The following is a 27,473-nucleotide window of genomic DNA, read 5'->3' as shown; positions in this document are numbered from 1 at the left end:
TTACCCACTACTGTTTTTAAGTTACAGAATTTGATAATCAAGTGATAAAGTCGTTTTCAGTCCGTGACAGCTCAGACAAGCATCTCCTGCTATGGCCAAGCAATAAAATGTTGGTGGAAAATGACACCATTCTTCGTGAATAATCCTGGAGCCATGCCTTGCAAGTGGCAGAACCAACCTTTGGGAACAGCTTCTTGTGGCAGATCCTGCTGTGTTTTAACAAAGAGAAGCCCTTCCTTCCCCAGGCACACCGACTGGAGCACACGTTTTGCTGCTGTTTCCTTTGAGCTGACTTCCTGTGTCCTTTGTTTTCCAGCCTAAGCGAGAGTTTTTTCATGGTGAAAGGAGCAGCCCTCTTCTTGCAACAAGGAAACAGCTCCCAGGGCCAGCGAAGTCTCCAGCATCCTCACAAACATGCAGGTATGGATTAAAGCACGGCCTGATGCTCTGTTCACTCTTCCTTCCCCTCTCCCCTCTTCCACACTGACAGCCCAACAGCAGGTGTGGGTGGTGGATGGCTCCTCTGACTGTTACAGTGGGGTTTGTACAACCTGCTGTGGAAAACCAGGTTTTCAATCCACGTGTTTTGAATATGAACATTTGGTGACCGTGTCTTTGTTTAAACTTTTGCCGTCCTCTTGGAAATGTATCTGGAGCAGGAATTTATTCTTTACAGACACTGTGGCATTCTGTAGCCAGCAAAGCCCTCTGAGCCAGAGTCTGTGCCGAACCCTGTCTTCTGCAGCCTGCAATGAAGAAATGTCACTTATTTCTGCTTCAGTGGTTTGATCTTTGCCTTCTCCTCTGGCCTGTGGGGAGGAAAATGCAATGGGTTGAGTCATGTGGCTCCAGCACCCCTTCTGCGGTTACCGAGCTCCTGATTCAGTGCATCAGGGATGTTTCTCCTAAGTGCTCTCCCAGCCTCCCACAGTCTGACTCCATATGACAGCATCTTTCTTTTTATTATCATTATTTTCAAACCACCTGTTGTTAGTTTTGGTCAATGCTACTTCTCAAAAGTAAGGAACACTTTTATTAGGATTTGAGGCCCTTTCTTAGCTCCTTCCACCCCCTTTTCTGCTTTCAGGAAATCCCCTTTTCAGTTAACTGATCTAAATCTGGCCTGCAGACATTTCTCATGGTTTGAGAACAGCTTGTCCTTTCTCCAGGCGCACTCCAGTGTTCCAAGATGGTGGGAGGAGAGCTGTGTGGTGAATGTCTGTAAGGGCTGATAAGCCGACGGGGTTTAAGGAAGTTGGATCCCACTCATCCTGTATTTTTATGCCTTCTGTCGTTGATGGTTTGGTAATAAGTGGTTAAGGGGCAAGAAGAAATAAGCTCATCAGGGCATTTTGAGTGCAGAAGCATGTGGGAAAGGCACAGTGTGGTACTGTGTGCCTGCTGCTTAGTAAACACTCCAAGCACAAAGAGGCTGTTTGAATGCCAAGCGTGGCTTTGGGTTTCTTCAATTGTCAGCAATTTCATATATCCAGCAAACATCCTACGGAAGGAATTTTATCTTTTATGGAAAGTTATGAGAGTGTTACCAAGTTATTAGATGTGAATTTGGATTGTTTTCTTGTAGATTCTTTGTTCCTTTTGCTCACTTTCACCGAGCAGAAATATATCCACCACTTTGGAGCAGTTGTATGAGCAGACCTTTAGTTGATGCAGAAGGGATGCATCACCTGAATAGAGCCACTCCTGCAGCCCTTTCTCCTCACAAGCTGCTGATGTTCAAGTCACCTGTTCTGATCATTTCTCTGCTCTCACTGCAGGTGATTTGCCCCAGCACCTCCAGGTGATGATCAACCTCCTTCGCTGCGAGGATAGAATCAAACTGGTAAGAACAGGTGCATTTTCCTGCCTTTCTTTCTGTTGGAGGTGTTTGAAGCAGATATGTACAGGGTCACAGAAAGCATCAGCAAATCCATGGTTGGCTTCAATCTGCTGCACTTGGTTGCCAGCCCCACCATGCTTCCCTGTGTGTTCCTTTGGGACTGATCCTTACATCCAGGTTATGAGTTGGGTCTGTGTTAATTAACCCCTCTAGATGGCAAGATAGAATGTTTCAGTGAAGGCTTGTCTGTGTGGAAGAACCCTCTGGGCTTCTCCAGCTTAGTCCAGCTTACCTGCTTTTGAGTTAAACATCTTTAGAAGAAATCTCCAGGTTGGGTTTGGTAATGCTTCTACAATGTAGGACAGATCATCCAGGCTGCTCCTTATTTCTAATCTTCTCCTGATTCCAAGTCAAACTGGCAACTGGCCTTGCTTGGAACTACCTCTCCATTATCTTTCATTCTGCAGCTAAATAAAGCTCTGAGGCACAATTACACCTGTAAAATATTAATCAGCAATGGAAGTACAGTTTATCCAAAAGCAGTTCTGCAGATCTTGATGTCTTTTTCCTAGGCTGTCCGTTTGGAAAGCGTGTGGACAGACAGAGTCCGGTACATGGTGGTTGTGTACAGCAACGGGCGGCAGGACACAGAAGAGAATATTTTGCTGGGTGTGGACTTTTCCAGCAAGGAGAGGTACGTCTAAGGCAAAACTAGGCTTGGAAATCAGGCAGGCTGGGTTCTCTGGAAAGCTTGTCAACAGCCATCCCCAAGCAGTTAATTTTTACGTACTCTAGCAAAAGAAGAGACATAGCTGTTAATTCTTCTGACCGTTGTAAGAGCGCTTTTTGTCTCAGAGAACTTTCAGTCTCCTTAGAATCTTTAGGCTCTCTATGCAGCTGTGGGCAAAGCATTCACTTGGAATTCATTTGGAGGGCTGTGGTATCTACCTCATCTGTGGTAGCTTGCTGTCTCCTCACTACAAAATGCTTCTGTGGAAATGTTTCCTAAACTGGAACTTATTTGCTCTATCAGACTTCAAGTCTGTTCGTGGTGTGATGCAATGGAGCTGTTTCAGGTAGGTTAGCTGCCAAATAGCATCAACAACAACAGTGCAGAAGTACCTCCAAAACCAACAAACAAATGTGTTAGTAATGAGCTGTTCCTTTTGTCTGACTGATAAGAGCCCAGAATGTTTTGAAATGAAAATAAAACGTTGCTGCAGACCTTCTCACATAATTCCAGTTATAGGTGAGGAAACCAAGAACAGCTCTGAGCTGGAAGAGGTGAGGCTGCTTTGGCAGAGCTGGAGTTAGAAGGCAGAGCTTCCTGACTTGTTTCTGTTCCCTGGTAGATTGAGCACACTGCCATGCTGAGCTGATATGGCCAATGGGACTTTGTGTTTTTGTCTGGAAAATGTCTGTGGATTGAAGTGGGAAGGGAGAGCTTTTGCACTGCAGTGAGACCTGTTGGTGAACTCCTAGCAGTGCTTTCCTAAGGAGACTATTGACTTGGCTTTGGTGCTGCTTCTGTGTCTGCTCTTAATTACCACTGTTGGTGTTAGGGAGGAAATTCCAGCATTACATTCCCTTCTGGCATATTTGGTGTGCAGCAGCAGGGAGCGTTGGCATTGTCCTCTCCAAATCCATGGTGACCTTCTAGTAATTTGCCCCTGGAGGTGATTGGTGTGAGATGAGAGGAGAGATGGAAAAGTAACAGCACATCCATCCGAACTGCAAGATCTGCTGCTGGTTCATTCAGTTGCCTCTGAAAACCGAGAGATTTGTTAATTAAGGAAAAGCGTCACACATAAAGAAGTCTGTTGGCATTAATGACTCATTGAGGGACTCCAAAGCTCCATGTTGGGGCTGAAATGGCACTTCTCAGCTGTGTGCTGGCTGCTGGCAGTTGGGCTGGTCAGGCTTTTGTGGGCTATATTCCTTGTACGTGTTTTTAATAAGAAACTTTTTTCCTCTCAGAGTTTTAGGGTGTACATTGTCTACGTGTGCGTTCAAACTGGCTTTTGTCAGAGCCTTTGATTCACTTTAGTTGCCCATTTCCTTATGTGCTACACATTAAATAGCTGAAGATATTATGAGCAATTACTAAAGCAAGGCTAGTGGACTTTAAAAATTAAAGACTATTAATAATTGAGGATATTGGCATGACTGCATTGTGGCCTATATTTAACATCCTTAACATTTCTCTTCCAGTAAAAGCTGCACTATAGGAATGGTTCTTCGTCTGTGGAGTGATACTAAGATCCATCTTGACGGCGATGGGTAAGAAACCCCATTGAAAGGATAGACATGAGCGGCCTTCCCTTCTGGGGGTTGCTGTGGGATAGAGACTCTGTCACCATACAATTGAAGTCCCGGTTTCAGATTCGTGGCTTCAGTCCTTTAACTCAGACACTGAGTTTTTCTCTCGCTGCCCTCAGAACGCTCAGTAGAACCTGTCGTATCCAGTAAGTGTTTACCAAAATCCTGCTCCAGGGGTGGAGCTCCCATTCCTGGCGCTGTATGGCAGGTGTCCACTAGTTGCTTTTGTTAGGGAAGATAATGGAAAATCGGTGATGGAAATTCTCATCCCTTATTCCTTTAGATTCTCTCTCAGAAGCAGCCTGAGGTGCAGAGAAGAGCAGTTTGTGACTGTTTTTTCCCCTCTCTCTTAGTGGCTTCAGTGTGAGCACTGCTGGGAGAATGCACATCTTCAAGCCAGTGTCGGTACAAGCCATGTGGTATGTGTGCCAATTAGCTTTACTGAGAAAGAGGCTGTAATTTCTGTGAATGAATTAACAACAAACAAACTGCATTTTAGCATTTTCCATAACTGGTATTTATCAAGCTGCAGCTGAGATGCTGCTTCCCTCTATCAGCTGGTAGTAATGCTATAAAGGGGCTCTGGGAGCACTGATCCAAAACCAGCGTCTTCTGCTGCAGCTGTGTGCTCTGTGACATGAGAGCAAAGGGAAATGGCACTAATGAGACGTACAGACCCGAAAGCCCAACGTGAATTCATCAGGCTGCAAACCCAGCCTTTCCTCTCCACGCATAACCTCCCTGGCATGAGGGAGTCTTGTGACCCATTGCCAATCTGATGGCATTTCCAACTCTGCCCCATTCCTGGGGCCAGGCTGGGGCTGCTTCTGCATGGAAACTTTCCGTGTCACTCTGCAATCATGCTTACCTTTCAGCTCCTGTCACCCCTCCCATGTGCAGGGATTCCAAAATGCTGAAGCAGAGACTGTTGAATCAGCAGCAGCTGTGCCAGCAAATGCCTTCTTGAAGAGGCTTTATTTACCCCAAACAGGACAAATGCCTCTTGTTGGGTACTTTGTGGAGCCTCAGAACTCCTGTGCTTGTGATAGCTGGTAGGGGCAAGATAAAGGGGTAGAGAATGGTGATGTGTTAGGGATGGTTTGGTACAGAAACAAACAAAACTTATTCCTGTCATTTTTTGAACTCGACCCTTCTTGTTGGCAGCCTTAGATGTGGTTAATATGTTCACTACAACGACATCTTCAGAGCAGAGCCTTAAAAGAAATAAATAGAAAGGAAAAATGGAGGAGGGAAGGGAGGAAAGAAAAAGTAATGCTAAGTTTTACAAAAACAAATGACCCAATCTGGGCCCTGTCCCTGGAGCGTGTCAGGGGCCAAGAATGCTGTAAATATGTATTTGACTCCTTGCTGAAGGTGGTTTGAAAATTGTCCATGTTCTTTATTTTCCTTTGGTCTGGCTTTACAAGTTAGCTAATGATTAGGTCCCACAGTGACTGTGCCTCATGCTTGCCAGTTGATGAGGAGAAAATCTGAGCCTCTGTCTCAGATGGGCTCTTGAGAAAGCCTCCAAGATGCCCCGTGAGCTCTGATGCAATAAAGCTGCAGCTCTCAAAAAAGCAAACTGCAACACAGTGATAGAAGTCTTCTATGAAGATCTCTTAATCCTGGTTTATGTGTGCTTATGCCTGTACAATTTTGTTCCCAATCTTGCAGGTCTGCTCTACAAATCCTCCATAAAGCCTGTGAAGTTGCAAGAAGGTACAACTACTTCCCAGGTGGGATGGCCTTGGTCTGGGCTACGTACTATGAAAGCTGCATCAGCTCTGACCAGAGCTGCATCAATGAGTGGAATGCCATGCAGGACCTGGAGTCCACCCGCCCTGACTCTCCAGCTCTGTTTGTTGACAAGTCAGTTCTCAGTTTTATTATGAAAAGTCAACTTGGTTCACAAGAGAAATCCCCTTTTGTTCCTCTGGCAATTAATTTCCTTTCTCTACTCAAATGCCTTCTAATGTTTTTCTTCCATTTTCCTGGTCAAGATGCTTTCAGTGCAAGTCCTTCCCACCAACCCTCTGTGCTGTCCAAGTTGCATTGTCTCAGGAGTGTTTACTGCTGGTTTGGAGGCATCCTTTCCTTTTTCCTTTTCAGGCCGACTGAAAGGGAACGAACAGAACGCCTGATTAAAGCCAAACTCCGGAGCATCATGATGTGCAAAGACCTGGAAAATGTGACTTCGAAGGAGGTAAATAGAAAAAACTCCTGCTCTTTTATTCTTCCTGCTTTTCCTTTTCCAGAGGATATTATACTGACAGAGAGACATTGTATAATGAGGTGCCCTTGGCTTTCGAATGTATTTCCAACTGATCCTCAAAGGTTCTGCTCTTTGGCTTTGCTACACCTCTGTTTCTCTAGTTGTAAAAGAGAGTCATACCAATATTAGAGCACAGTTTTCAAGACCTTAGTAACAAGCCAGAGCGGCATCAGAGGTGGTACTTCATTACAACTGGCAGCACTTGTGGGCATGTCCAAGCAGTGAATTTGGAACCACTTATTCCTCACAATCACACAAGCAAAGATAGCTCTCTCAAAAGATGCAGTTACTGGCTGTGTGTCCTCCCAGCTGTGACTATGCACGGCTGTTTTAGAGAAGCATCCTGGTCTTCACTTGTTCATGGACACAGAGAAAACATCGTGCTAAGTAGCAGCGTTTTCCTTTCTCCTCGTTGGCTTTACTTCAAGGTTTTGTTTTCTTTATTCCTGAACAATGTCAGAGAGGCTTACAGGTGAGACCTTGCTGGTGCGCCTATGGATGAAGAGTCACAAGTCAAGGCTAAGACTAGTTTGAATCTGTCCCACAGGGACACAGTGCAGATGTACTTGGAGCAGATGGTAATAGTTCTATGTAGGTTTGGGTTTTGAGTTTCATGTTTGTTAGTTGCTCTCCTGGGTCTTGTTCATCTCAAGTTATTTTTTGGAAGGAGGTGCATGATATATGTGTGTTTTACTTGGATGCTATCTGAAGCCTTCTTCACAGATCTCAGATATGGGGGGTCTAAGATGCCACGTAGTGAGATTCTTTGCCTCCAAAAGGCTGAATCCCTCCTGCTGTCTTTAATGAAGTACATAAAAAGTGTTTTGTGAAAGAGTGCCAATAAATGTTTCTATTGAACAGAGATGATTCTAGGTGGCATCCTTTGTTTTCTGCTCTGCAGATCCGGAATGAGCTGGAAAAACACATGAATTGCAACTTGAAAGAATTCAAGGAATTCATAGACAATGAAATGCTGCTTATCCTGGGTCAGATGGACAAACCCTCTCTGATTTTTGATCACTTGTATCTGGTGAGTTTCCCTTTTAGGAGCTCCAGCAGAGCTGAAGGCTCAGTGGGAGCGACCTTATGGGTCACTGGGGGGTCTGCATTTGGTATCAAGTTCTGTGTGCGTGGCCAAAGCTGTATGAGGAGTAAGGCTGAAGGTCCTGTGCCCTTCAACTTTATGTTGAAGCAAAGATGTGTGTTCTATGTAATGTTTTGCCACTAGATGGAACTCCAAGCAAAACCAGATGCTGCCATCTGGAACAAAGACTTGCTTGAGATGAACACATTTGTGCCTTTTATGCTGGGGTCACTTTTAGGTGTTTTGTTATTTTTCCTGGAGAGAGTCAGACAAACTGCTGATGTCTGAGGGCAAAACTGGCTTTTAAAACCCTATTTAACTTTCTGTTTTGTGGATACAGTGAGATCCGGTGTAATCACCTCCAGAACTTCCAGGATTTGCCTCACACTTCTCATATACGTAATTGTGATCCCAGTTATGTCACACATCATTATTTTTCTTTCCCTGCACTATTTATCTATGTGGTTAGAAACCCAGAATGGCCAGGGAGTGGTGATTTGGGATTGAATTTACCCCTGACTCCTGCATCTTACAGGATTTCTTCCTGCACAGACCCCACGCCGTTTTCTCCCCAGTTTTTCTGATTTCAGAGGGACTGTGAACATTCCTTGTGCTTAAATTTGAGGCTGTTAGGACAAGCCTGGTCTGGCTGCAGCGTTTCAGTTGGCAGCTGAGGAGTAGTGCTGAGAATGGGGGCAGTTCAGTGTCTTAAGAAATGGAGAAGCTCCTTTGAAAGATGGTTTTTATCTATGTGACTGTTGCAGGGGTCAGAATGGAACGCCTCTAACCTGGAGGAGCTGCAGGGCTCAGGGTAAGTACTGCACCTTCCAGCCTCTGAGTCATTTGACTTTTACACTGAGGTCTCTTGAGATGCCATGTGGCATTTGTAGATGGTAGGGATGAGTTCCCAGCAATGTGGGTAACTGATCATCAGGACTTTGGTCAGGAAAACTTTCCTACCTCGTTTCCATCACATACAAAGTGGAAATAATGAAACTTCAAGATCTCCCGGTGTGTAGCAACCAAGTATGAAGCAGGCATACATGCTGTTGTGTCAGGTGTAAATTCCTGCAGGCTGCAGAAGAGCAAATGTTACAGTGCAGAGTTCAGGAAAAACTCCATCTAAATGGAGCAGAACTTCCTGTGGATGAGCAATCCCCACCTCACCTGCCCAGACAGGCAGCTGCAGGGCTGTCTTTCACTACACTGTCATCACCACACCACTTCTTGGCTTGATTTATTTTTAGGCTTTTTGGATGAGTGATACATATAATATTTGCAGTTTTCCCAAGGCATACATCGCCTCTGATGTGAGAAACTGCAAATTATTGCTCAACAGCATGACTAAAAATGTTTAATTTGGAATCCTTGGGAACAGATGTCTGAACATCTTTGAGCAAGTGGATCAACCAGCATGTCAATGCTTCTGGTCTATGGTGAGGGCGTCTTGATATGCAGTGCCTAGAAGTCAAAGCTGGGCAAACTCTGAAACAAATACCTGCAGCCTCTATTTATCTAAATGATATGAAGTAGTAAATCAATGCGGGCCTTCCTTCATATGTTACAACATCCATATGTTGTAAACCCTGCTGTAGTGTTTGGCAGGAATCAGGAGATTTACAATGTGCATCAGTTTCCTTTTTGTGACCGTGGCAGTTCAGCTCCATTTTTCTTTTCATTCTCCACAGCATTGACTACATTTTGAACGTGACCAGGGAAATAGATAATTTTTTCCCTGGCTTGTTCGCCTATCACAACATCCGGGTGTATGACGAGGAGACGACTGACCTCCTGGCTCACTGGAACGAGGCATATCATTTCATAAACAAGGCCAAGTAAGTGGGCTGGGGGACGTGGCTCGATATGAGAGTGCATCCAAGCAGAGTGCATCCAATCCAAGCCACAGCAGAAGCTGTCTGAGGTCTGGGGGAGGTGACACTGCCTCCATGTGCTCCAGCCAGCTCTGCAGCTGGAGGTGGCAGCTGGGCTTTGTGTTACATCTTCTGCCAGGAGTTCTGTGTCCCTAGAGCTTCCGTGTACTTTGTGTCTTCCTGTGCCGGTTTTAACCCATTTCTAACCTATGGCTTTTTAAATTACTATTATTTTGTTTTGCTTCTAAAAGGAAACGAGGACATTTCCTCTACTTGAGTTGTTCTGGAAATATTCCAACACGTGTCCTTGTTGGATGAGCCTAAGAGATGGTGGCAGAGCCCATCACACCCTGCTGGCTGTCACACGCAGGTGGTGCCTGCTTATCCTTGTGCCCAAAGCATTGGGCAAGTGGGTGGGAGGCTTCATGGCAGCCTTTGGAGTGACAGCATGGCTGAGGCTGACCTTTCTGGGGACGGGTTCTTCTCATAGGCATCTTAGTCTAAAACATTTGTGGCCTACAGAGCTATGGTATTAGAGCAGTCAGCAGGACAAAGTACTGCCCCTCCACCATTTAAGACATTAACAACATATATGATAAGCACAAAGATTAGAGAGGTGTTTTCCTGATCTTTCTGCAGGAAGAATCACTCCAAGTGCCTGGTGCACTGCAAAATGGGCGTGAGCCGGTCTGCGTCCACTGTGATAGCTTATGCAATGAAGGAGTTTGGCTGGTCACTGGAAAAAGCCTATAATTACGTGAAGCAGAAACGCAGCATTGCAAGGCCAAATGCAGGCTTCATGAGACAGCTCCTGGAGTATGAAGGCATTTTAGATGCAAGGTAAGGGGACAGAATGAACAGAAAGGTGATCTGCAGGAAATCAAGGGACCGCATTATAGGCAACAACCTTCAGAGCTTCGGTATATTGCAAAATACTGAGTCCCATGGATTCAGGCAATCAACCCTTCTGCCAATGAACAAGACAAAAAGACAGTGACAGTGTGTGTGGTGCTGCAGTCTGAAGGCCTCACCAGCACACAGAGGGGCTCTTTGGAAGGGCAGAAGCAGGAGCCTGGGTCTAACTGCACTTTTCTAAACCTTTTCTCTGTCAGCCCACCCCAGATGGAAATTAGCTGTCTGTAGCTCTGGTGTAATTCATTGAGGGCTTCTCTGTACTTGAAAAGCGTGTTGGTGTTTCTCAGCAGCCAGACTGTTCAGCAAAACATTGTTCTTGTTTTATGAGGCAGAACTGAGCTTGGGCAGAGTTGGAGGCAAACCATTTGCAGTTCTGGGTGACCATGCCAATCATGAGGCTTTGTCATTGCAAAGGCTGTAGTATCTAATAAGGGTTTCTGCATGCTCCACGCTCCACTTGGCCTCTGCTCTGGCTGGGGTAGAGAAGGAAAATTTTCCACTCTGGTTCAGCAGAAGCCTTGCCATGAAACGTGCAGAGATGTTGGTTCAGAGCATTTTACACTGGCAGAAGTCTCTGTTCCCATCGCTTCTGCAGTGCAGGGCCTTGCTGTGACTCTGCTGGGCCAAAGAGGTGCTGGGGGAGGTGCAGTGGGCAAACTCCTCTGATGCTCAGGATGGCTTTGCCCAGGTGGGATTGTGGGGCTGGACCTGCCAATCGGTCTGTTTTGGGTTGTGATTCTGCTCTGTGCATTGAGAGGGAGGGATGCTCCCGGAGCTGAGCTTTCATCTTGTGCCGCAGCCATCAGCAGCTGCTCCTCTGCTCACTTGCATCTCTGTCCTTCCTCCAGCAAGCAACGCCACAACAAGCTGTGGAAGCAGCAGGCAGAGAGCAACCTCCCCCAGAGCACAGATGGCAGCGCAGGGTCGGGTGACTTCTTACTTGAGAGCTTGGACATCGACCTCGAAAACCGGCTGGCTGACCTGGACACCCCGTCGCAGTCTGCGTACCTGGACAACCGAGCTGGCACGGAGCTGCCCGTTGGCTTCAATTATTGCTTCCGCCGCCTCTCAGATACACTGCTGGAGAACAAGGTGCCTGGGGACAGGGGCAGCTTTTGCCATGTGGAGGAGCTGGAGCGGGATGCGCTCACGGAGCGTGTGGCCTCGCTGGCGAGGCAGCCTCCAACTGTGCCTCCAGGAATGGCCAAAGGCCTGGAGCCAGCAGAACCACTGGCAGAACTGAGCAGCTTCTGTGAGAAGGAGGTGAAGAGGAAACGGGACTTCAGCCCTCGGAAGGCGAGGATGGTGCTGGGAGTCGGGGAACCGGGAGAGGATGGTATCAGGGAGGAAAACCCAATGGAGAAGTGGAAGCGGCGGTTGTCCATGCACAAGGAGGAGAGCAGGCTTAATAGGGAGAACCTGAATAACAACAACAGCAAAAGGAGTTGCCCGGAGGATTTTGAGGTGCGTATGGATCTGATGTGTAGGTGATTAGCATGGCTGACTACTGCAAGCAGAACTACTCTTCTCATCTTCATAGCGCAGTTTCATTTGATTTGGATAAAGCCTTCCATGCCATGATAAGCTTCTTCCTTTTCAAACTGCTTCTGAACGTGGCTTTGCTTGCCCAAGCTATGGATGTAGATGTCAGACAGAGAGAGCACACACATGTGAGTGCACTATAAACTGCTCAGGGCAACTTGCTTGCATGACCATCACTTGAGACAGCGGGTATCCTTCCACTGGAAGTAATTGTTCCTGCTGTGGGGTGTGAGGAGACAGGGCAGTGGGCTGCCTTTCAAAGCTGTGTAGATCTCATGACCTTTGCTTCTCACTGTTCTGTGCTTATTCATTTGTCCTTATTTTCTTCCTTGCAGCATGACGCTGTGTTTGGGATCCTCAGTAAAGTCAAGCCTTCCTACCAGTCCTGTGCTGACTGCATGTACTCCTCAGGCAGCCTGGCTCCGGACTCGTTTGGAGAGCAGTGTGAGAAGCTGAACCCCAGCTCTGCACACCGCAGCTCCACCATCTGCACTCAGCCAGCCCTCCTCTCCCACCTCCCCACCTTGGGGGAGCATTTGCCCAGCAGGGCACGCATGGAGGAGGGAACTGGGACTAGAAATACTGAGACACTGCTTCCCCTGTCAGCAGGAGGCAGTGCTTTGGAAGCTGGTAGTTGCAAATCAATGGTTCCTCATCAGTGCGGCTTTTCAGAGAAAGGAAAAGATGCACCAGAAATCCCTGTCAGAACGCTGCAGCCCAGGAGAAACTCACACTGTGACAAGAGCATCCTTAGTGCAGAAATGGTGAAAGAAGAGTCCCCGGCCAGAAAAGACAGCAAACCTACCAAAGATCTGAAGTCCTTGTTGTTCAGTAAAGACTTGGAAAAGCCAAGTGCTAACAGTTACTTGATGCAGCATCAGGAGTCCCTTATTCAGTTGCAGAAGGCGGGCTTGGTCAGGAAGCACACCAAAGAGCTGGAGCGGCTGAGGAGCCTGCCCTCAGACACATCCGTGCTGCTCCGGGAGAGCGCCCTGGGCAGGACAGAGCCCAGCATTGCAGAGGAAGGTGAGGAGCTGGTTCCACATCCCGGCCTCGTGCCCCTCCTGAGGCCTTCAGCACCCATACCTGGAGATGCTGAAAGCGACCTGGAGAAGCTGGAGGTTAAACGCGTGCTGGAGGGGACCTCTCCAAAAACCTCCACCCCCATGGTGTGCAGGCTGGAACACACCAGCAGCTTCACCAAGGACTTCCTGAAGACCATCTGCTACACCCCCTCATCCTCCCGCAGCTCCAACCTGACACGCAGCTCCAGCAGCGACAGCATCCACAGCGTGCGCGGCAAACCCGGCCTGGTGAAGCAGAGGACTCAGGAGATCGAGACCCGGCTGAGGCTGGCCGGCTTGACTGTCTCTTCCCCATTGAAGAGGTCCAATTCTCTGGCCAAGCTGGGGTGTCTTAACCTGTCTTCCGAGGACCTGTCCAGCGATATGGACGTGTCGACCATCACGGGCTCCAAGGAGGCCATTTCCAGCGAGTCTTCCGGGCTCTGTGAGCCACCCTCTGCCCCACGGAGCACAGATGTTGGCTCCAAGATGTCAGCCAAGCCGGCACTTGGGAACATGAAGACTCCACTTTGGCTTGGCAAAAGTTGATGCCTTCTGTAGGGGAGGATGGGGGGAACCTGGGTATTATTTTGGTTTTTTTTCTTTATATTGTTATTTTTCTAAGGCATTTATTCATTGCACCGATCATCTGACTTTACACCATCACCCGATGCCACCTCTTCTTCCCCTCCTTGTGTCCTTAAGTGGGGAGGAAAAGAAAAGTAATGAGTCACAGATGGCACAAGGGGAAAATACAATGTTTTGCATGGCTTATAAGAGGACGGCGTGTGTGAATCGCCTGTTGTCCTGCAGGATGCTGTCTCTCATACTGTTTGCCAAGTATGATGATGCATTTGTGTGTGTTTCTATATGGATAGATACTTCCATCTATTTATCTATCTCTATAAGATGCTGAATTGAGGGTCTCAGCGAAGCAATTAGGCACGACCTTGTGTTTTTATGACGAAAATGTGGGATAACCTTTAAAGCGGCGACACGAACACTACCTCTGTTCCTGCCCACTTCTAACTGTAGTTTGTTTGGGTTTTTCAAGGCATTTCTTGCCATACTGACTGTTACCTGAAGGTGTTCCCTTACTGTTAGCTGTGATCTCCTGGAGGAGCAGTGCTGGCCGTGCTGTCACTGTGACGTCAAGTGAAGGAGTGTGAAGCTGTGTTTGTACCGACTGTGATCTGTTGGCCGTTGTCCTTTGCTGCATGACCACGTGAATCGTTGTCGTCTCCTGTTTGGTGACCTGAAGTGCATCCAGGTTGTGTTGCTGTGGAAGGTTTCACTGTGCTCAGGTGGAGAGGTGCTGTGCCCTTGGGGTGTTTTTGCTGTTGTCGTGGTTTGTGATGTCCCAGTGATGACGAACAAGCAGTGAGTGGCCGTGCACCGTAGTGAGTTTTGATGTGTGATGCTGTGTCGGTGTCATGGGGACCCTTTGTTGGGCTGCTGGTGGCACACAGGGCAATGAACCCATCCCCTATCTGGTGGGGAATGGCAGCTCCTGGCTGTCTGTGTTCCCTTTGCAGTGTGGAGGAGGCTGAGGTCAGACCAGAGCTCGCAGGATGGAGATGGCAAACAGATGCTCATGGAACTCCCAGGCCGAGAGTGAGCCCCAAACCTTTACAATCCCTGCTGAGCCCTATCAAAGCCATTTGTAACCATCCTCTCATTGAGGTCAGGGAAAAGCAGGACTGTTGAACTGTCATTCTCAGCCCACGTTCATCACAACCTCAATGGCTTGAGAAAGGGAGCTGTGTGCTTTGCTGCCCCCCATGCCCCGAATTACCTTTTATCAAGACTGTGCTTTTTATATTGGCGGTGTGAGGAGTTGTAGGGATTGGGAATCAGGAAACAAACATCCCTCTTTTTAAAGGGTCTTGAATTCCCCATGCATTTCTGCCACAAACCATCATTTGAAGCAGAGCTCCTTGCACCACGTGGGGCCCTGGAGAGGAGACACGTGGGGCTCTGCCTCCTCTGGGGCTTGGGAGAATGCGGGGCTTATGCAGATGCTGATGCCCACTGCCATCACCTAGAGCTCGTTGGTGGCACTGCCATCAGAACAGGTGTGCTGTGCCATCCTAAGGGGGAGGGAAGGGGGGGATGTTTGTAGCCAAATCCGTGATGCTCAGCAGGCTTGGATGTGTTGCATGAGAAGGTAGATGGTTTGCTTTTGTTTTCCACGTATCGTAATGGTTCTTTTACAATGGAGTGCCTTAAGACTAGTTTACAAATACTGTGTATTTATGCTGAGCTGTTCAACTCCGCTGTTTGCTGTTCATTTCTTGGTGCTTTCGGTGTATCTGGTGGCAGTTTGACTGTCACCACTTCCTCCCTCCGGCCCTGCTCAACCCTTCCCCATTTCATTGCTGCCCTGGGTTGGGGGGGATGCTCAGCCAACTCCTACCATGACCCAACCCAATAGAAAACCCCAAATGGGGCCCTGTTCTCCCACCTGGACCCTCATTAGGTTGGCTGAGCAGCCACAGGAGGGGAGCGAGGAGGGGGTGGGCGTTGCTCTGTGCCCGGTGCATCGCTGTCCTCTCTCATAACAACCTTCTGTTTATCCCGTCGTGTTTCTTAAGCCTGTTTTTTGTATTTCAATCAGTCTCTTTTTGTACTGTGCGTTGGCGGTAGGGGGATGCAGAAATGCACTTTTTTTTTTATTTACTTCTGTTTGTACAGATGTATATCGTGTACGTCGTGTGTCCCCGTGTGGAAAATAAAGGCGTCATCTTTCTTTTTTTTCCCTTTCTTCCTCTTTTTTTACATACAAGCTTCTCAGTGTTTTTGGAGGTGAAGAAAGGACGGGCTGGGCTGTATCCTGCGAGGATGCAGGGTTAGGGGCACACAGGTAAATATTGACATCTTCCTCCTGATGCAGCTCCCTGGGTGCGAGGAGCTGCCCCGGGGTCCCCTCCAAGAGCAAAACCTCCTCCCTGCTCCACACAAGCAGCTTCTTCCCCAGCACCCACCGCGTTTTTGCCTTTAAAGGCAAACAGAGAGCGGTGCCGCGCGCCTGCGAGGAGCTGGGTGCTGCCCACTGCTGGGAGCTGCACCAGGAGGAAGATGTCAGTGTTTCCCTTGGCAGGGAAGCAAAGCGCAGGGCTGGAGGTGCTCTCCGGCTTTGGCACACTGTGCTGAGTGCCTCAATGAGTCTTTAACCCCCACCAGAAATGGGTGCTTTGGGGAGGGGGGGTGTTCTGCATTGTGTTTGTTGCAGGATGGTGAGGTGCTGGTGTGTGCGTGCAGAGCTCATGGGGGGTAAAGGAAGGAAGCCCTGGGCTGGTGGCATCTCCACGGCAGTGCTTTGCACGCACCAAGTTGTGCGCTGGGAGTGGAGGTGAGTTTGTTCCTCTTCAGATCAAGAGTCACTTCTGACAGAGCCGCGCTCGCTGTGGTCGGTGCTGCATCCTGTTGGGGCGTTGCTATGGCAAAGCCACATCTGCAGTGACGTGAGGACCTGGTGGCTCTCAGACTTCTCAGCGTGTTCTGCCCCAGCGCATCCTTTACACGGGGGCTGATTCTCCTTTTAGCCCCTTGTGCCCCTCACTGTCCTGCAGGCAGAGCTGGGGAGCAGCGCTGTGCCTCCATTGAGCATCCCCCATGGGCTGCAGATGAGCCAGAAGCTCAGGGTGAAGTCTCTTATCTATAGGAGAGAGAAAGTAATGAGTTTGGGTTTTGTATGGGGAGGGGGGGGACCATGGCTCTGCCATATCCCTGTGCAGGGCTGTGAGCAGTGGGGGAGCAGCAGCGGCTCGGTGCCCTTTGGGCCAATTTGGGAGTTTTTCTACATCTGACACAGGGATCCCGCCCCAGGGCAGCACTGCACCATAAAAGGCAAAGCGCTGGGGAAGCGCTGGGATGGAGCCCGGTGCCAGGCACCCGCTCCCCCCCGTGGCTGAGCTCCCAGAGCCCGCTTGGCAACGGTGACCACATCCAAAGGGGAGAACTTTGAGCTCCCAGCACTGTTTAGAGAAGCACCCGCTACATCCGTAGAGATTTTTGCTAAGTTATGCCTTGGAATGTCTTATAGGAATCTTGTTTCTGAGCGTGGCTGATGTTGGGCTCCGCTGTTAGTGATGCCATAGAAACTCCCTTAGCACTGATCCATCCCTGCGCTCACTGCAGCCGGCCCGGCCCTCCTGGGGGCCCTGCGCCAGCAGCGCTGCGTCCCAGCGAGCAGCAAGCGGGCGGCAGCTGCGGGGTGAGCCCAGAGCTCCTGCTGAAGGGTGACCCTGCCCCAGTGGTGGGCCTGACCCCAAATCACTGAGAGCAGAGGGGAGCGAGGAGCTGTGACCGCTGGGGAAAGGAGGAGAGAGCCTGAAGGAGGATGAGGAGGGAGCGCTGCCCATAAAGCACCATGGGGCAGCACGTGGTGCGGTGATGGGCGCTGCACACAGAGTGACCCCAGGCCCTGCGCTAGGAGCTGTGTCATGCCAGCGGGCAGACCTCGGCCACGAGGCTGAGAAGCCCCCGCAACGGCAGCACTGAGCAAGGAGAAGGCAGTGAGCCCTGGTGGAAGCGGGGCGCTGAGCATGGCAGCCTCCACCTGGCAGTCCTGTGGATATTTACGGGATGACACAAGCCAGGCACGAGGCACAGACTGCGCCACGTCCCGGGGAGGTTCTGCAGTAGCACGCCAGGAGCGCAGCCTGCAGCCTCGTCAGCAGGGCCTGGGTGCCACGATCCGGGCACACGGCCCCGCCATGAGCTCCGCGGGGATGGAAGGAGAAAGCCCTCCTAAGGTGTATGAGATGCAGGTGGGGCAGCATCGGGCCGGCAGCGGGCGCACGGTGAGGCCGGTGGTCTACAGGCTGGAGGAGAGCGAGTATCGACGGCTGCTGAAGGAGGCAGAAGAAGGCCCTGAGGAGGAGTGGGAGCCCGAGAACCAGGGGCTGGGACAGCAGGAGGGCTGCCCAGGGAATGGGGTGACGGCGAGCCCCAGGCTCCATCGGATTGATGTGCTGCGGGGAGCCCCACTGATCCGCTCGTACTCGGAGAGCAGCGTGGAGCTGCGGGTGGGGAGCAAAGCGCCGGGCTGCCCCATGGAGGGTGGCAAACCCCGCGTCCCAGCCAGGTCAGACAGCTTCGAGCTGATGGATTACATCCTGCAGAGCAGGCAGGAGGCGGGGGCACCGCTGTCCCACAGCCCCCGAGATGGATTCATGCAGATGTTGGGCTTTGCACCGTGCCAGAACGGAGAGGATGGGCAGCTCACAAAGAGCCGTGCAGCCAGAGATGCTGGGAAGCTCACAAGGCAGAACAGCACCCAGGTGGCAGAGAGCAGGGAATGGCTTGGAGCAGATGTGGATATGGAGATGCTGGAGTCGTACAGCCAGAAAAAATCACCTCCGGCCCCACCGGTCAGGTCGCACAGTAAGGAGAGCCTGGCGCTGAGCATGAGCAAGACCGTAGCACTGAGCGAGGCACTGCTGGAGCCATGCAGCCCTGCGGCCCGGCCAGGGGGGAAGGAGCCAACAGGAGGGGGCCTGAAGGAGCAGGGGAGGAAGAGCGAGGAGGAGGAGGAAGAGGAGGAGGAGAAAGTGCTCAAAGTGGCTGATGCCAAGAAAACCTTTGAGAAGGCGAAAGCGGAGGGGAAGGCAGCGGTTAGCAGCACACGGAAAGGTGAGGGGGCAGCAGGGGGAGTGGGGCACTGCTCTGCAAAGTGGGTGTGGGGTTGGGGGCTGCAGAGCTGGGGTTGTATCGGGGATGGATTATTCTAATGGGTGCTGTGTGAGGTGGGGCTTTGCTGTGTCATGGTTCTCCCGGAGCCCTTGGTGCAATTAGTAAATGAGTGCCAAGCCCAGCTCGGATGCTTTTCATGAACAGATCTAACACAGGAGAGACTGCATGGCACTTCTTCACGCTTTCACCTGTGCTTCTTTGCCTATCTGCACACCGGGCCATCCCATAACAGCTTAATTACGGTGTAACCAGGAGGTGTTGTCATCCTCGGGTTCTTTTTTCCTGCTCCGGGACTTGGCTGTGTGAGTTCATGACATCAGTTGGAAGCCGTCCCTCTGCAAAGCTGTGAATAAGTGAGCTCTGCTGGGATTTTAACGGTGAAACAGCAACAGGGAGAGGTTAGAAATGAGTGTGTTTGAGGACGTGTCGGGCCGTGATGGTGAAGCTGCACCTTTGGTCTATTGACAGTCCGCGATTGGGGATTTCCTTATAAAGGAAAATAAATGTCAGGGCGCAGGGAATCTGTGCTGCTTTGGAACAGATTGATGCTGTTACTTAAAAGTCAAAGGCAAGTTATCCCACAGGGGTAACTCTCCATAGGGGTGATCACACTGTGAGCAGATCCCTCCTGGGGTGATAGGGAACAATTCTGTTCCTGCAGCCCATTGAGCAAACCTGCTGCCCACACCTCGTGCTGCGCAAGGACATCTCGCTTCCGTGTACCGCTGTGTGATGCCTTTCTTATTACCTCTGATTTTTCCAGCACCTTTGGCCCAACTTGATCCTAGACAGCAGGGAGAGAAACAGAACGAGATGGCAAAAGGCTTCCAAACTGGTTGACTAATGAGGACATGGGATGACACGGAGACCCGCACGCAGCCCCGCTCACAGCCCCGCTCACCCCCTGCTGCCTGCCTGACTTTATTCCTTCTATTCAGAATGATAGGAAGTGTCAGTCCTGGGATATCCGTGTTGTAAATAAAATACAGCTTGCTTTTTTCATTACTGCTATTACTGTGTGTGTGTGTGTGTGTGTGTGTGTGTGTGTGTGTGTGTGTTCAGCTTTCTGGTCTCTCTCCCATAGTCAGTCATCTGGCGTAGCGGAGATAGCAACAAAGAGAAATCCCATCCGTTGCAACCGATTGCTTCGTGGTTATTTGGTGTTTAGTTGAGGTGTGGGGACCACCAGCCTTTCATTGCAACAGAGATGGAGAAAAAGATGTTATAATTGTGTGACTGTAGAATGGTTGGAGTCGGAAGGGACCCCCAAAGGCATCTGTTCCCACTGCCTGCAGTGCTCAGGGACACCCACAGCTCCATCAGTGCTCACAGCCCCATCCCCTGACCGTGGGTATCCCCAGGTCCAGGCCCTGAATGGAAAAGGAAGGTAAAAGATGAGCTTGGGTTTGATATAAAGATCAGCTCTCTGTAGCAGCATGTATTTCTCTGCCTTTCCTATGGAGCGGTTGGCTGTGACATCTGCATGGCTATACATAACACACGTGAGAGTGTGCATAGGTAGTTATAGATGTGCCTTATGAACTGTGTGTTAAATCATTCACAGCAGTATGAATTATAGATAATGCCATGGCCTAAAGCAGGGATGGGGCCATGCAGAGGTGGGCAGAGCTGTGCTAAAACCAGGGGGCTCCAGCTCCTCACTGCTGCTTTAACTCTCATTCACCTTTCTTTCTGTCTGCATCACTGACCTGCTCTCACATTTCTCCCTTTCCCAACCTGATGGGACACATTGCTCGTGTAAGCTTTGCTCTGTAATTCCACAGCTCCCCTTTCTGGCCGAGGACTGAATAAAAGGGATTTGCTTGCTTGATCTGAAAGCTGAGCTGGTCCTGGAAAAGTCATATAATTGGGATGCCTGCAGTCCCAAACTCTCCTGCCTTGTGTATTGGGTGTGACTTAGCAGCTAAGCTGGCAAAAACAGGACTTGCTGATCTCTCTGAACCCTCTTTGAGCCATTTCCCTTCACTTAGAATCCATTTATCCACCAGGACTTCAGCAAATTGAAATGCTTGTAACAAATGCATCCCCCAAGTGACTTCCTAAAGACTGCGTGGCTGGGATGGCTCTGCCCTGCCCTTAGGAGCACTGCTCAGGCCCCCATGGAGCAGACTGTCTGTGCCACCCTATTTTCCATGTCCTAATGTCTCATTTATAGCTTAAGCTCTTATTCTCTTAGTGAGATGCCCAGGGGAAACGCACTCCTGGGGGTTTGCTTCTGATGCTGCGAGCAAAGTGATTTTGCAGCAGTGCTGAGAGCCACAGCTCTGAGCAGCGATGCCCCAAAGCTTTGCAAATAACCCATGTGCCTCCTGGTGTTGCTTTCTTCACCTTTTCTGAACTAGAACGAACATTGCTGCTCTGGCAAGGAAGGTTGAACGCGTTACTTATAAGGCGTGTCGGGATCGCCGCCGCCGTGATTTATTGCACCGATGGAATTGATGCATATTTGCAAGCAAGCTAAATTTAGCTGCTGACCTAAGTTGCACAGATGGAGTCTGGAAACAAGGGGCTGTTTCCGTATAAAGGCTGTGAGACAGACCAGGCAGCAACTTGTGCATCCTTATAGCAGAGGGCAAGATAGGTGAGATGGATTCAGGTGCTTCTGTATTAATCCTGAGGGGTTCTGTTTCCCTGTAAAACTGAATGACTGGGAGTGGTAGAGCTTCTGAAACAGAGGGCCAAAGTTTGTTGTCGGATCCCTTTACAGCTGCAAGAATTTGATAATTGGATCTTTTCCTTTAGAAAACGTTGAATTTGTGACATATTTTGACAAGCTGTCGGGCTCGGCTGTAATTTCTGTGCTGCTTGTTAGTGATTGCATTCAGCTGAAGTGATGAAGATTAGTGTTTACAGAGGAACCAGAGTGTCTGTAGAACCTTGGCCATCCTCTTCCATTGCTGAAGGTTTCAGCTTGAAACCCATTCAATGACTGTGGGTGTCTGCAGGGATGGGGCACCTCCACCTCTCTGTGCACCCTGTGCCTCACTGCCCTCAATGTGAACAACTTCTTCCTTATATCCAACCTAAATCTCCCCTCTTTTAGTTTCATAGATGCCAGCACCTCGCTTGGTTTCTCTTCTAAGCTGTGTGTAGTGTTGGGTACTTCCACCTTGCCTGCGATCCGAGTAATGATTAAAACACCACATCCTGAGCTAAAAGCATCTATATGCATGCAAGATCATCTAATTATCAGTGCCATTATCCCTTTGCATTAATAGCTTCAATCAGCTTTTACCCCAGAAGCCCAATAGGCATAGCACAGTGATGGCAGCGGGACCAACGCTGTCACTGACTCACTCAATGACCTTCACTGAGTCACGTACCTGGATGGAAAACATGAATCACCATCCAAACCCATTAAACTGCAGGTTACCTACAGGTCTGCCCCCTGTAGGGCTGCCACGGTGCTTTAGTTTTCCTCTTTTTGAACCTATCTTTGGAGGGATGGGGAGGAAGAAGTGCATTTCATGTTAACTGCTGCCCAATGGTGCTGGCTGGGATGCAGCTCTCATCTCGAGGTGTGTTGTTTTGTCCCTGAGGTGTTGCTGGTTGGATGTTTGACTTGTATAGAAGCTCAGCCATTTAATGGCTGTATTTGTAGCTGTGGCATAGGGTGCTTCCTCCATTAAGACACACACAGCTCGTAGGCTTTCAGCAGACCCTGCACATGGGAATAGGAGGCTCTCATCAACCCACAGCCTTGCTCTGCAGCACACAGAGAGGAAGCCATGGGTGTGCTGCTCCTTTCCACATCCGGGCCCCTTTAACCGCATGCAAACAGATTCACCAATATTGGCTGAAACACACAAGGAAACCGTACAGCCTCAAGTTTTGGCCATGTATGGTAAACATGGTCCCCATAGGAGCAGGGCTGTGGGCAGCCCCACACCAACCAGCCCTATAGGTCTCCATTTCCAGCTCCCACCTGTGGTTTCACAGCAGCTGGGTGAGCATTGATGAGCTTATATGAGCCTATATGACCCAATGGGGCGATGGCTGCTTTCACTGTGTTATTATTGGGGCTGTTTGGTGCTTTTGGTGATAGCAGAGCAGCCTGGGGGCTGTGAGGAGCTGCTGGCTGTGGGGAGCCCCATAGAAGCGCTGTGTGCACCTCTACCTACCATTTGCTCGTGTATTTTAGGTTAAAGGCTTAATATTATCATATTATCACCACATTGAGGAGCTGTGAGTGACAGGGAGGGCTGGCCATGAGGCCTGTAGGGGCTGTTGTGGGCACTGCCCTGTGGGGAGGCTGGGCATTGATAGAAGGGACCTGAGGAGAGCAGTATTGCTTGGCCCACCATTGCACCAGGCCCAGACCCTCACACACGACTCCCCTCACAGCCCCGCGCCTTTTATAAGCAGGGGGTGGGACAGACAGAGCGCGCGACCACGCGTGGAGGAAAACGCAGCTTCGCCATTGGTCAAGACTCTTGTCAGTCATCTCAGAAGAGGATGAGGGGCGTGGCTACGCTACCAGTGGGCGTGGCCAAGAGAGGGCGGAGCGTGCTCCCGCTGCGCCGCGCTCAGTCGGGCGGTGGCGGCGGCGGAGGCGGCAGCGGCGGAGGGGGGATCCGCCGTGCTGAGGAGCGGACGAGGGGAGGCGGCTGAAGGATCGCGGTGCGCGGGGTACAGCGTGTGGGTGTATTGCGGTACAACGTGTGGGTTCACCCGGTCGGGGTGGAGGTGGGCAGGCCGTGCTCACGGTGCGGGCGGTAGGGCCGGGCCCAGCGAGGCGGTGAGGGCAGGCGGGGCCGCCCATAGGGAGCAGCCGGCGGCCGCAGGGGATGCTCGGGCGGGGCCGCTGCTTTATGGGCCGCTCCTTTATGGGCCCTGCCCTTGGAGGCGGCTGTCAGCGGCCGGGCCCTGCGGGGGAAGCGCTGTGTGAGCGCTGGGGGTGGGTGAGAACCGCGGTTTGTCGCTATCTCCTCCTTATTAGGTAGCGAAACCATCCGGCACCGCCGCGGTTCCGGTATCCGGGGTTAGCACTGCCATGCTGGGCTGTGCTATGGGTATTGCTGGTATTGCCCGGCTCCATCCAGCCGCCCTTTGTCCGATGCTGGCTGCCCTGTGTGCTGCTGCCCCGCTTTGTTGTTGTGCACAACGAGAGCCGGAACGCTGCTTGTTCATCGTGCCGTGCATCCACATCCCTCTGCTCTGCCTTCACCCGCACAATGTGCTGCAGGAGCTTTCACACCGCTGCCTTTTTGTGTTTTGGTTTTGTTTTCCTCCCGTTTATCTAGAAACAAAAAGTCCCGACTGATTGATGCAGTTCTATTGTGGAGGGTGAGTGCTGTATTTGCAGGCTGTGTGTTGGAGCATGCCCATTCAGCCCATTCATGCAGCTGTGCTGTGGATTAGACCCAGCGAGAAGGATGGCAGCGATGTGGAGGAGTGACATTTGCAATGCAGCACTCTGCAGCGTGCTTTGCACTCGGCCGGTAGCAGCTCTGCTTTCAGCTCAAGCCAGGTTCATACTTACATATTACAGGCTCATAATTGCACACCATATTGCTCGCTTCCCCTTTATAAGCACGCAGGGCTGGATTCGACCCCATTGAATCATCCCTTGCTCCGGGAGAAGAGCAGATTCCTGTGCACTCATCGGCACCGTGTTGCAGCTGATGGTTGTGTTTGATGCAAAGCAAAGCGTGCATGCAAAGGCAGCGGTTGTAGTGCTGTTCTATTGGGGTTCTATGGGTCCCTATGTGTCCCTATGGGGTTCTATGGGTCCCTATGTGTACCTATGGGTCCCTATGTGTACCTGTGGGCCTCTATGGGTCCCTATGTGTCCCTATGGGCCTCTATGGGTCCCTATGTGTCCCTATGGGTCTCTATGGGTCCCTATGTGTCCTATAGGCTTCTATGGGTCCCTATGTTGTGATGAAGTGGGTATGTGTTTGGCAGTAGTTTTGCAGCGGTCACTTGTAGCCTTGCTTTAATCAGCACGCTGTGTCTCTTTTAATGTGCTCTGTTGGCATGGCAGTGTCTTCTAGCGAGCTGCCTTTCAAACATCATCGCGTTTTTCGAGTTAAACCTTCGTGCTTATTGCATCTGTCACTTCTGGGATGCGCTCCAAGCGAAAGGCAGATTCAGTGTAATGGCAATGGGATGGAATGCACAGAAGGGTAAAATATCAGCCTCCTTCAGAGATATGGCTGTGGGCTGGGAGAGGTCTGTGCTCGGTGACCGCTCCGTGCATCACAACTGAACTTTAATGGCAGGGACTTTAATGACGGTGTCATAAACATGGCTCATTACAGCACACAGTTCCGTGTTGGTAGTAGGAGAATTGATGTTGATGGTTTTTAATTTGATTATTGATTCCCGGGGAATAGAATTAGCTCGGATGGCAGCTTCCTAGTTGGAAGATGTGAGCAAAACACTTCCTGGCCTGGGTTTTCGCCTCGGTGAGGTCATCACTGCACCACTCCCAGGGCCAGGAATGTCCTTTTCTGTGAGCTTGCAGGCATATTTTCTCTTTGCTTTTAAAGCACGCTTTGGGTTTGTTTTGCTTTTTGTTTTCCTGAGGGCTTTGGTGATAATCTCAGCCCTCTCGTAAAGGATGCGTTGGAACAGAAGTCGCTGAGGATTTGAAACGCCCCAGTTTCGGCATTACAGGGCACAGGCACAAGGATTCCATGGCTGTGCTCTCCTTTATTTGCTCTCCCTGCAGCCTCCCCCACCTGGAACTATGGGTCTGAATGTCTTTGGGCCGAGGGCTGTGTCTTAGGGCAGGTGGGTCTGAGTGCTGACTGTTCCGTATGTGTACATGGAGGTAGGGTTGGCTTTCTGCTCTCTCTGATTCTCTCAGTCTGTTTTTCCCATCCGAGTAATAGCACAAGAAATGGGTTCTTTGATTTCTTCTGAGGTCTGGCTGCTCAGCTGGCGGCTTCACATCGCTTCAGGGTGATGCTGGGGTGGGCTCACCCGGTGTGAAGGGCTCTGCTCTGCAATAGGCATCATGAAATCCTTCCTGGTTGCAGCGTCGTGGCATTCATTGTGCTGTAAATGAGCCTCGTAGTCTTATGTAGTGAATGAAAAATGGTCAGAAGGAGCAGCAGGATATTGCTGGAGGTAGTGATTGGGCATGAAATGGAAGGTGACTGTTTAGGTGCTTGTTCAAATAGCTGATTTTTCTTTACGCTTCTGCCATGCAATCCTTCATGCTAATAAGGCAGCTGTCATCTCTTAACAGCACTCATCCTTCTAAGAGGTCACCGAGTGCTCCTGAATTGGGGCTGACCTGTGATGGAGCACCATAACAGCTCTGAAATCCAGCTCTGCAGGGCAGGAGCTAACAAGGAACTCACCAGAAAGCAGGAAAATGGTGTTTGTACCTGGAGGGGGTGAGGAAACCATCAGCTCTGTCAGAGCCTGCCTGGTGCCCTGCGATAGAACAGGGTCTCCCTGCTTCAGAGGTGACAAAACACAACGTTGTTTATGGCTTAGATACCGAGGATTGTCTGCATAGGAGAAAGGATGATTCTGCAGCATTATCGCTTTGTTTCTTCATCGGTGTTGCTTTCTCTCTCTCTCTTTTTTTGCTGATAACAAGCAATAGATGATGGGTTTCTCACTATCAGCTTGTGGTGGCTGTGCTGAGGTCTGGGCTCATAGGGGGAAGCCGGAGATGGTTGGCTCAGTTACAGCGCTGCCGTTTGGCACCGAGCTGGGCCTCCTGATCCGTCTTAATTGGGTTTCCCTTGGTTTCCATTTTAATAATGTGATTTGGAAAAGCAATGGGAATAACATTAGAGTGGTGGGACGTGACTTAAAGTGATTACGTCGAGCCTGATGCGGTCGGTGTGCCATGATGCTCTAGCAACTCTTCTCTACAGCTTCAACCATTTGTGTTGAAGTCAATTCTCTTTTGGAAGGTTCTTGTTTGGCTTTTCTCTTCCCATAGCTCTCCAGATTAGATGTGAATTGTCCCTAAATCTTGGCTGGCCGGAGCATCTTTGCATACATTCCATGTGTGCCCCGGTGCTGTGTTCCACCTGCAGCTCCAGGATCTGGGATTTTGGGTCGTCCGAGTGCTCTGCAATATGGGAACTCGGTCCCTGTTCTGCATGTAGTTTCCATAGTGACTGTGCTCTCCAGTCCCTGGGAAGCTCTTGTTTATCTCACGTAAATGCATCAAGTGCCACCTTGTAAATGGTGCATCTGGCAGGATTCTCTTTCTGTGCGGATCTGGCAGGGATTTGACATCCAACGGTCCTGGAAAAAATGTGGATGTTGGGTGTGTGTCAGGCACGGTCAGCCAGACTGATAATGGAGATAATTAGCACCACCAGGGATTAGCAGGGCAATAAGGAAGGCAGGCTGGAGTGATCACTCTGCCCCCCAGAAGCTGGCTGGTTGTTGAGCACAGAGATGGCCATGGGCACACATGGAAAGGGCAGCAGTGCTGGTGTCTCAAAGGTACTTTTGGAAATGGGTTTTTCCATGCACTCAGTCCTCTCACAGTCAGTCAGTGCACGCTGGTATCCTGAACACAAAGTGGTTTGGGGTGTACACTTGGTGCTGGGTTGTGGTTTTCATTGCACCGAGGCCAGGCAGAGTTGCAAATGTTTCTTGAGTGGGAAATGGGAGGTCATGCATCCTGCTGGGCTCCTCAGGTATAGGAGGAGCTATACCCATCCTCTGCTGTTTGTACCATCAATGTATGCACATAGATGGCCATTTGCACCCTGAGCTGCTCAGCTGATTTCATACCGTGTGACTGATGGAAGCACCGCAGTGAAGAATGGAGTCAGTGGCCACAAAGCTGCCTTGTTCAGAATAGGAGGAGAATTAATTGAATTATTTCTCTTTTTTTTTGAGTTTTCAATGGTCCTGGGGTGGG

The 27,473-nt window shown here is 50.2% G+C and overlaps 2 protein-coding genes across 11 annotated transcripts in view; both read left to right on the top strand.

Annotated features, from left to right (window-relative positions):
* SSH1 (slingshot protein phosphatase 1) overlaps positions 1 to 15,656 on the top strand; it is a 31,194-nt gene extending 15,538 nt beyond the window's left edge. For all 4 annotated transcript variants that reach the window (XM_085555915.1, XM_015878056.3, XM_015878057.3 and 1 more), the window contains 13 exons: positions 317 to 420; positions 1,779 to 1,843; positions 2,413 to 2,534; positions 4,052 to 4,120; positions 4,513 to 4,578; positions 5,834 to 6,028; positions 6,269 to 6,362; positions 7,333 to 7,461; positions 8,280 to 8,326; positions 9,204 to 9,350; positions 10,026 to 10,226; positions 11,150 to 11,765; positions 12,179 to 15,656. In XM_085555915.1, coding sequence (XP_085412041.1) covers positions 336 to 420; positions 1,779 to 1,843; positions 2,413 to 2,534; positions 4,052 to 4,120; positions 4,513 to 4,578; positions 5,834 to 6,028; positions 6,269 to 6,362; positions 7,333 to 7,461; positions 8,280 to 8,326; positions 9,204 to 9,350; positions 10,026 to 10,226; positions 11,150 to 11,765; positions 12,179 to 13,456 — 3,114 coding nt within the window. In that variant the 5' untranslated portion in view covers positions 317 to 335 and the 3' untranslated portion in view covers positions 13,457 to 15,656. The remainder of the gene's footprint in view (positions 1 to 316; positions 421 to 1,778; positions 1,844 to 2,412; positions 2,535 to 4,051; positions 4,121 to 4,512; positions 4,579 to 5,833; positions 6,029 to 6,268; positions 6,363 to 7,332; positions 7,462 to 8,279; positions 8,327 to 9,203; positions 9,351 to 10,025; positions 10,227 to 11,149; positions 11,766 to 12,178) is intronic.
* Positions 15,657 to 16,832: 1,176 nt separating this feature from the next.
* Positions 16,833 to 27,473, top strand: part of CORO1C (coronin 1C) — a 37,192-nt gene continuing 26,551 nt past the window's right edge. The window contains exon 1 of one of the 7 annotated variants that reach the window (XM_015878238.3): positions 16,833 to 18,544. In XM_015878238.3, the coding sequence (XP_015733724.2) occupies positions 17,455 to 18,544 (1,090 nt within the window). In that variant the 5' untranslated portion in view covers positions 16,833 to 17,454. Of the gene's footprint in view, positions 18,545 to 23,153; positions 23,312 to 25,048; positions 25,364 to 27,473 lie in introns of those variants that run through there. The other 6 variants (XM_015878239.2, XM_015878241.3, XM_015878240.3 and 3 more) reach the window with 6 other exon arrangements.

Source organism: Coturnix japonica, chromosome 9 (genome assembly GCF_054131305.1).
Source record: "Coturnix japonica strain WE chromosome 9, WE-NBRP24, whole genome shotgun sequence".
Classification (NCBI taxonomy): Eukaryota; Metazoa; Chordata; class Aves; order Galliformes; family Phasianidae; genus Coturnix; species Coturnix japonica.
Note: the sequence above shows the minus strand (reverse complement) of the source record. Positions and strands in the feature narration are given on the sequence as shown.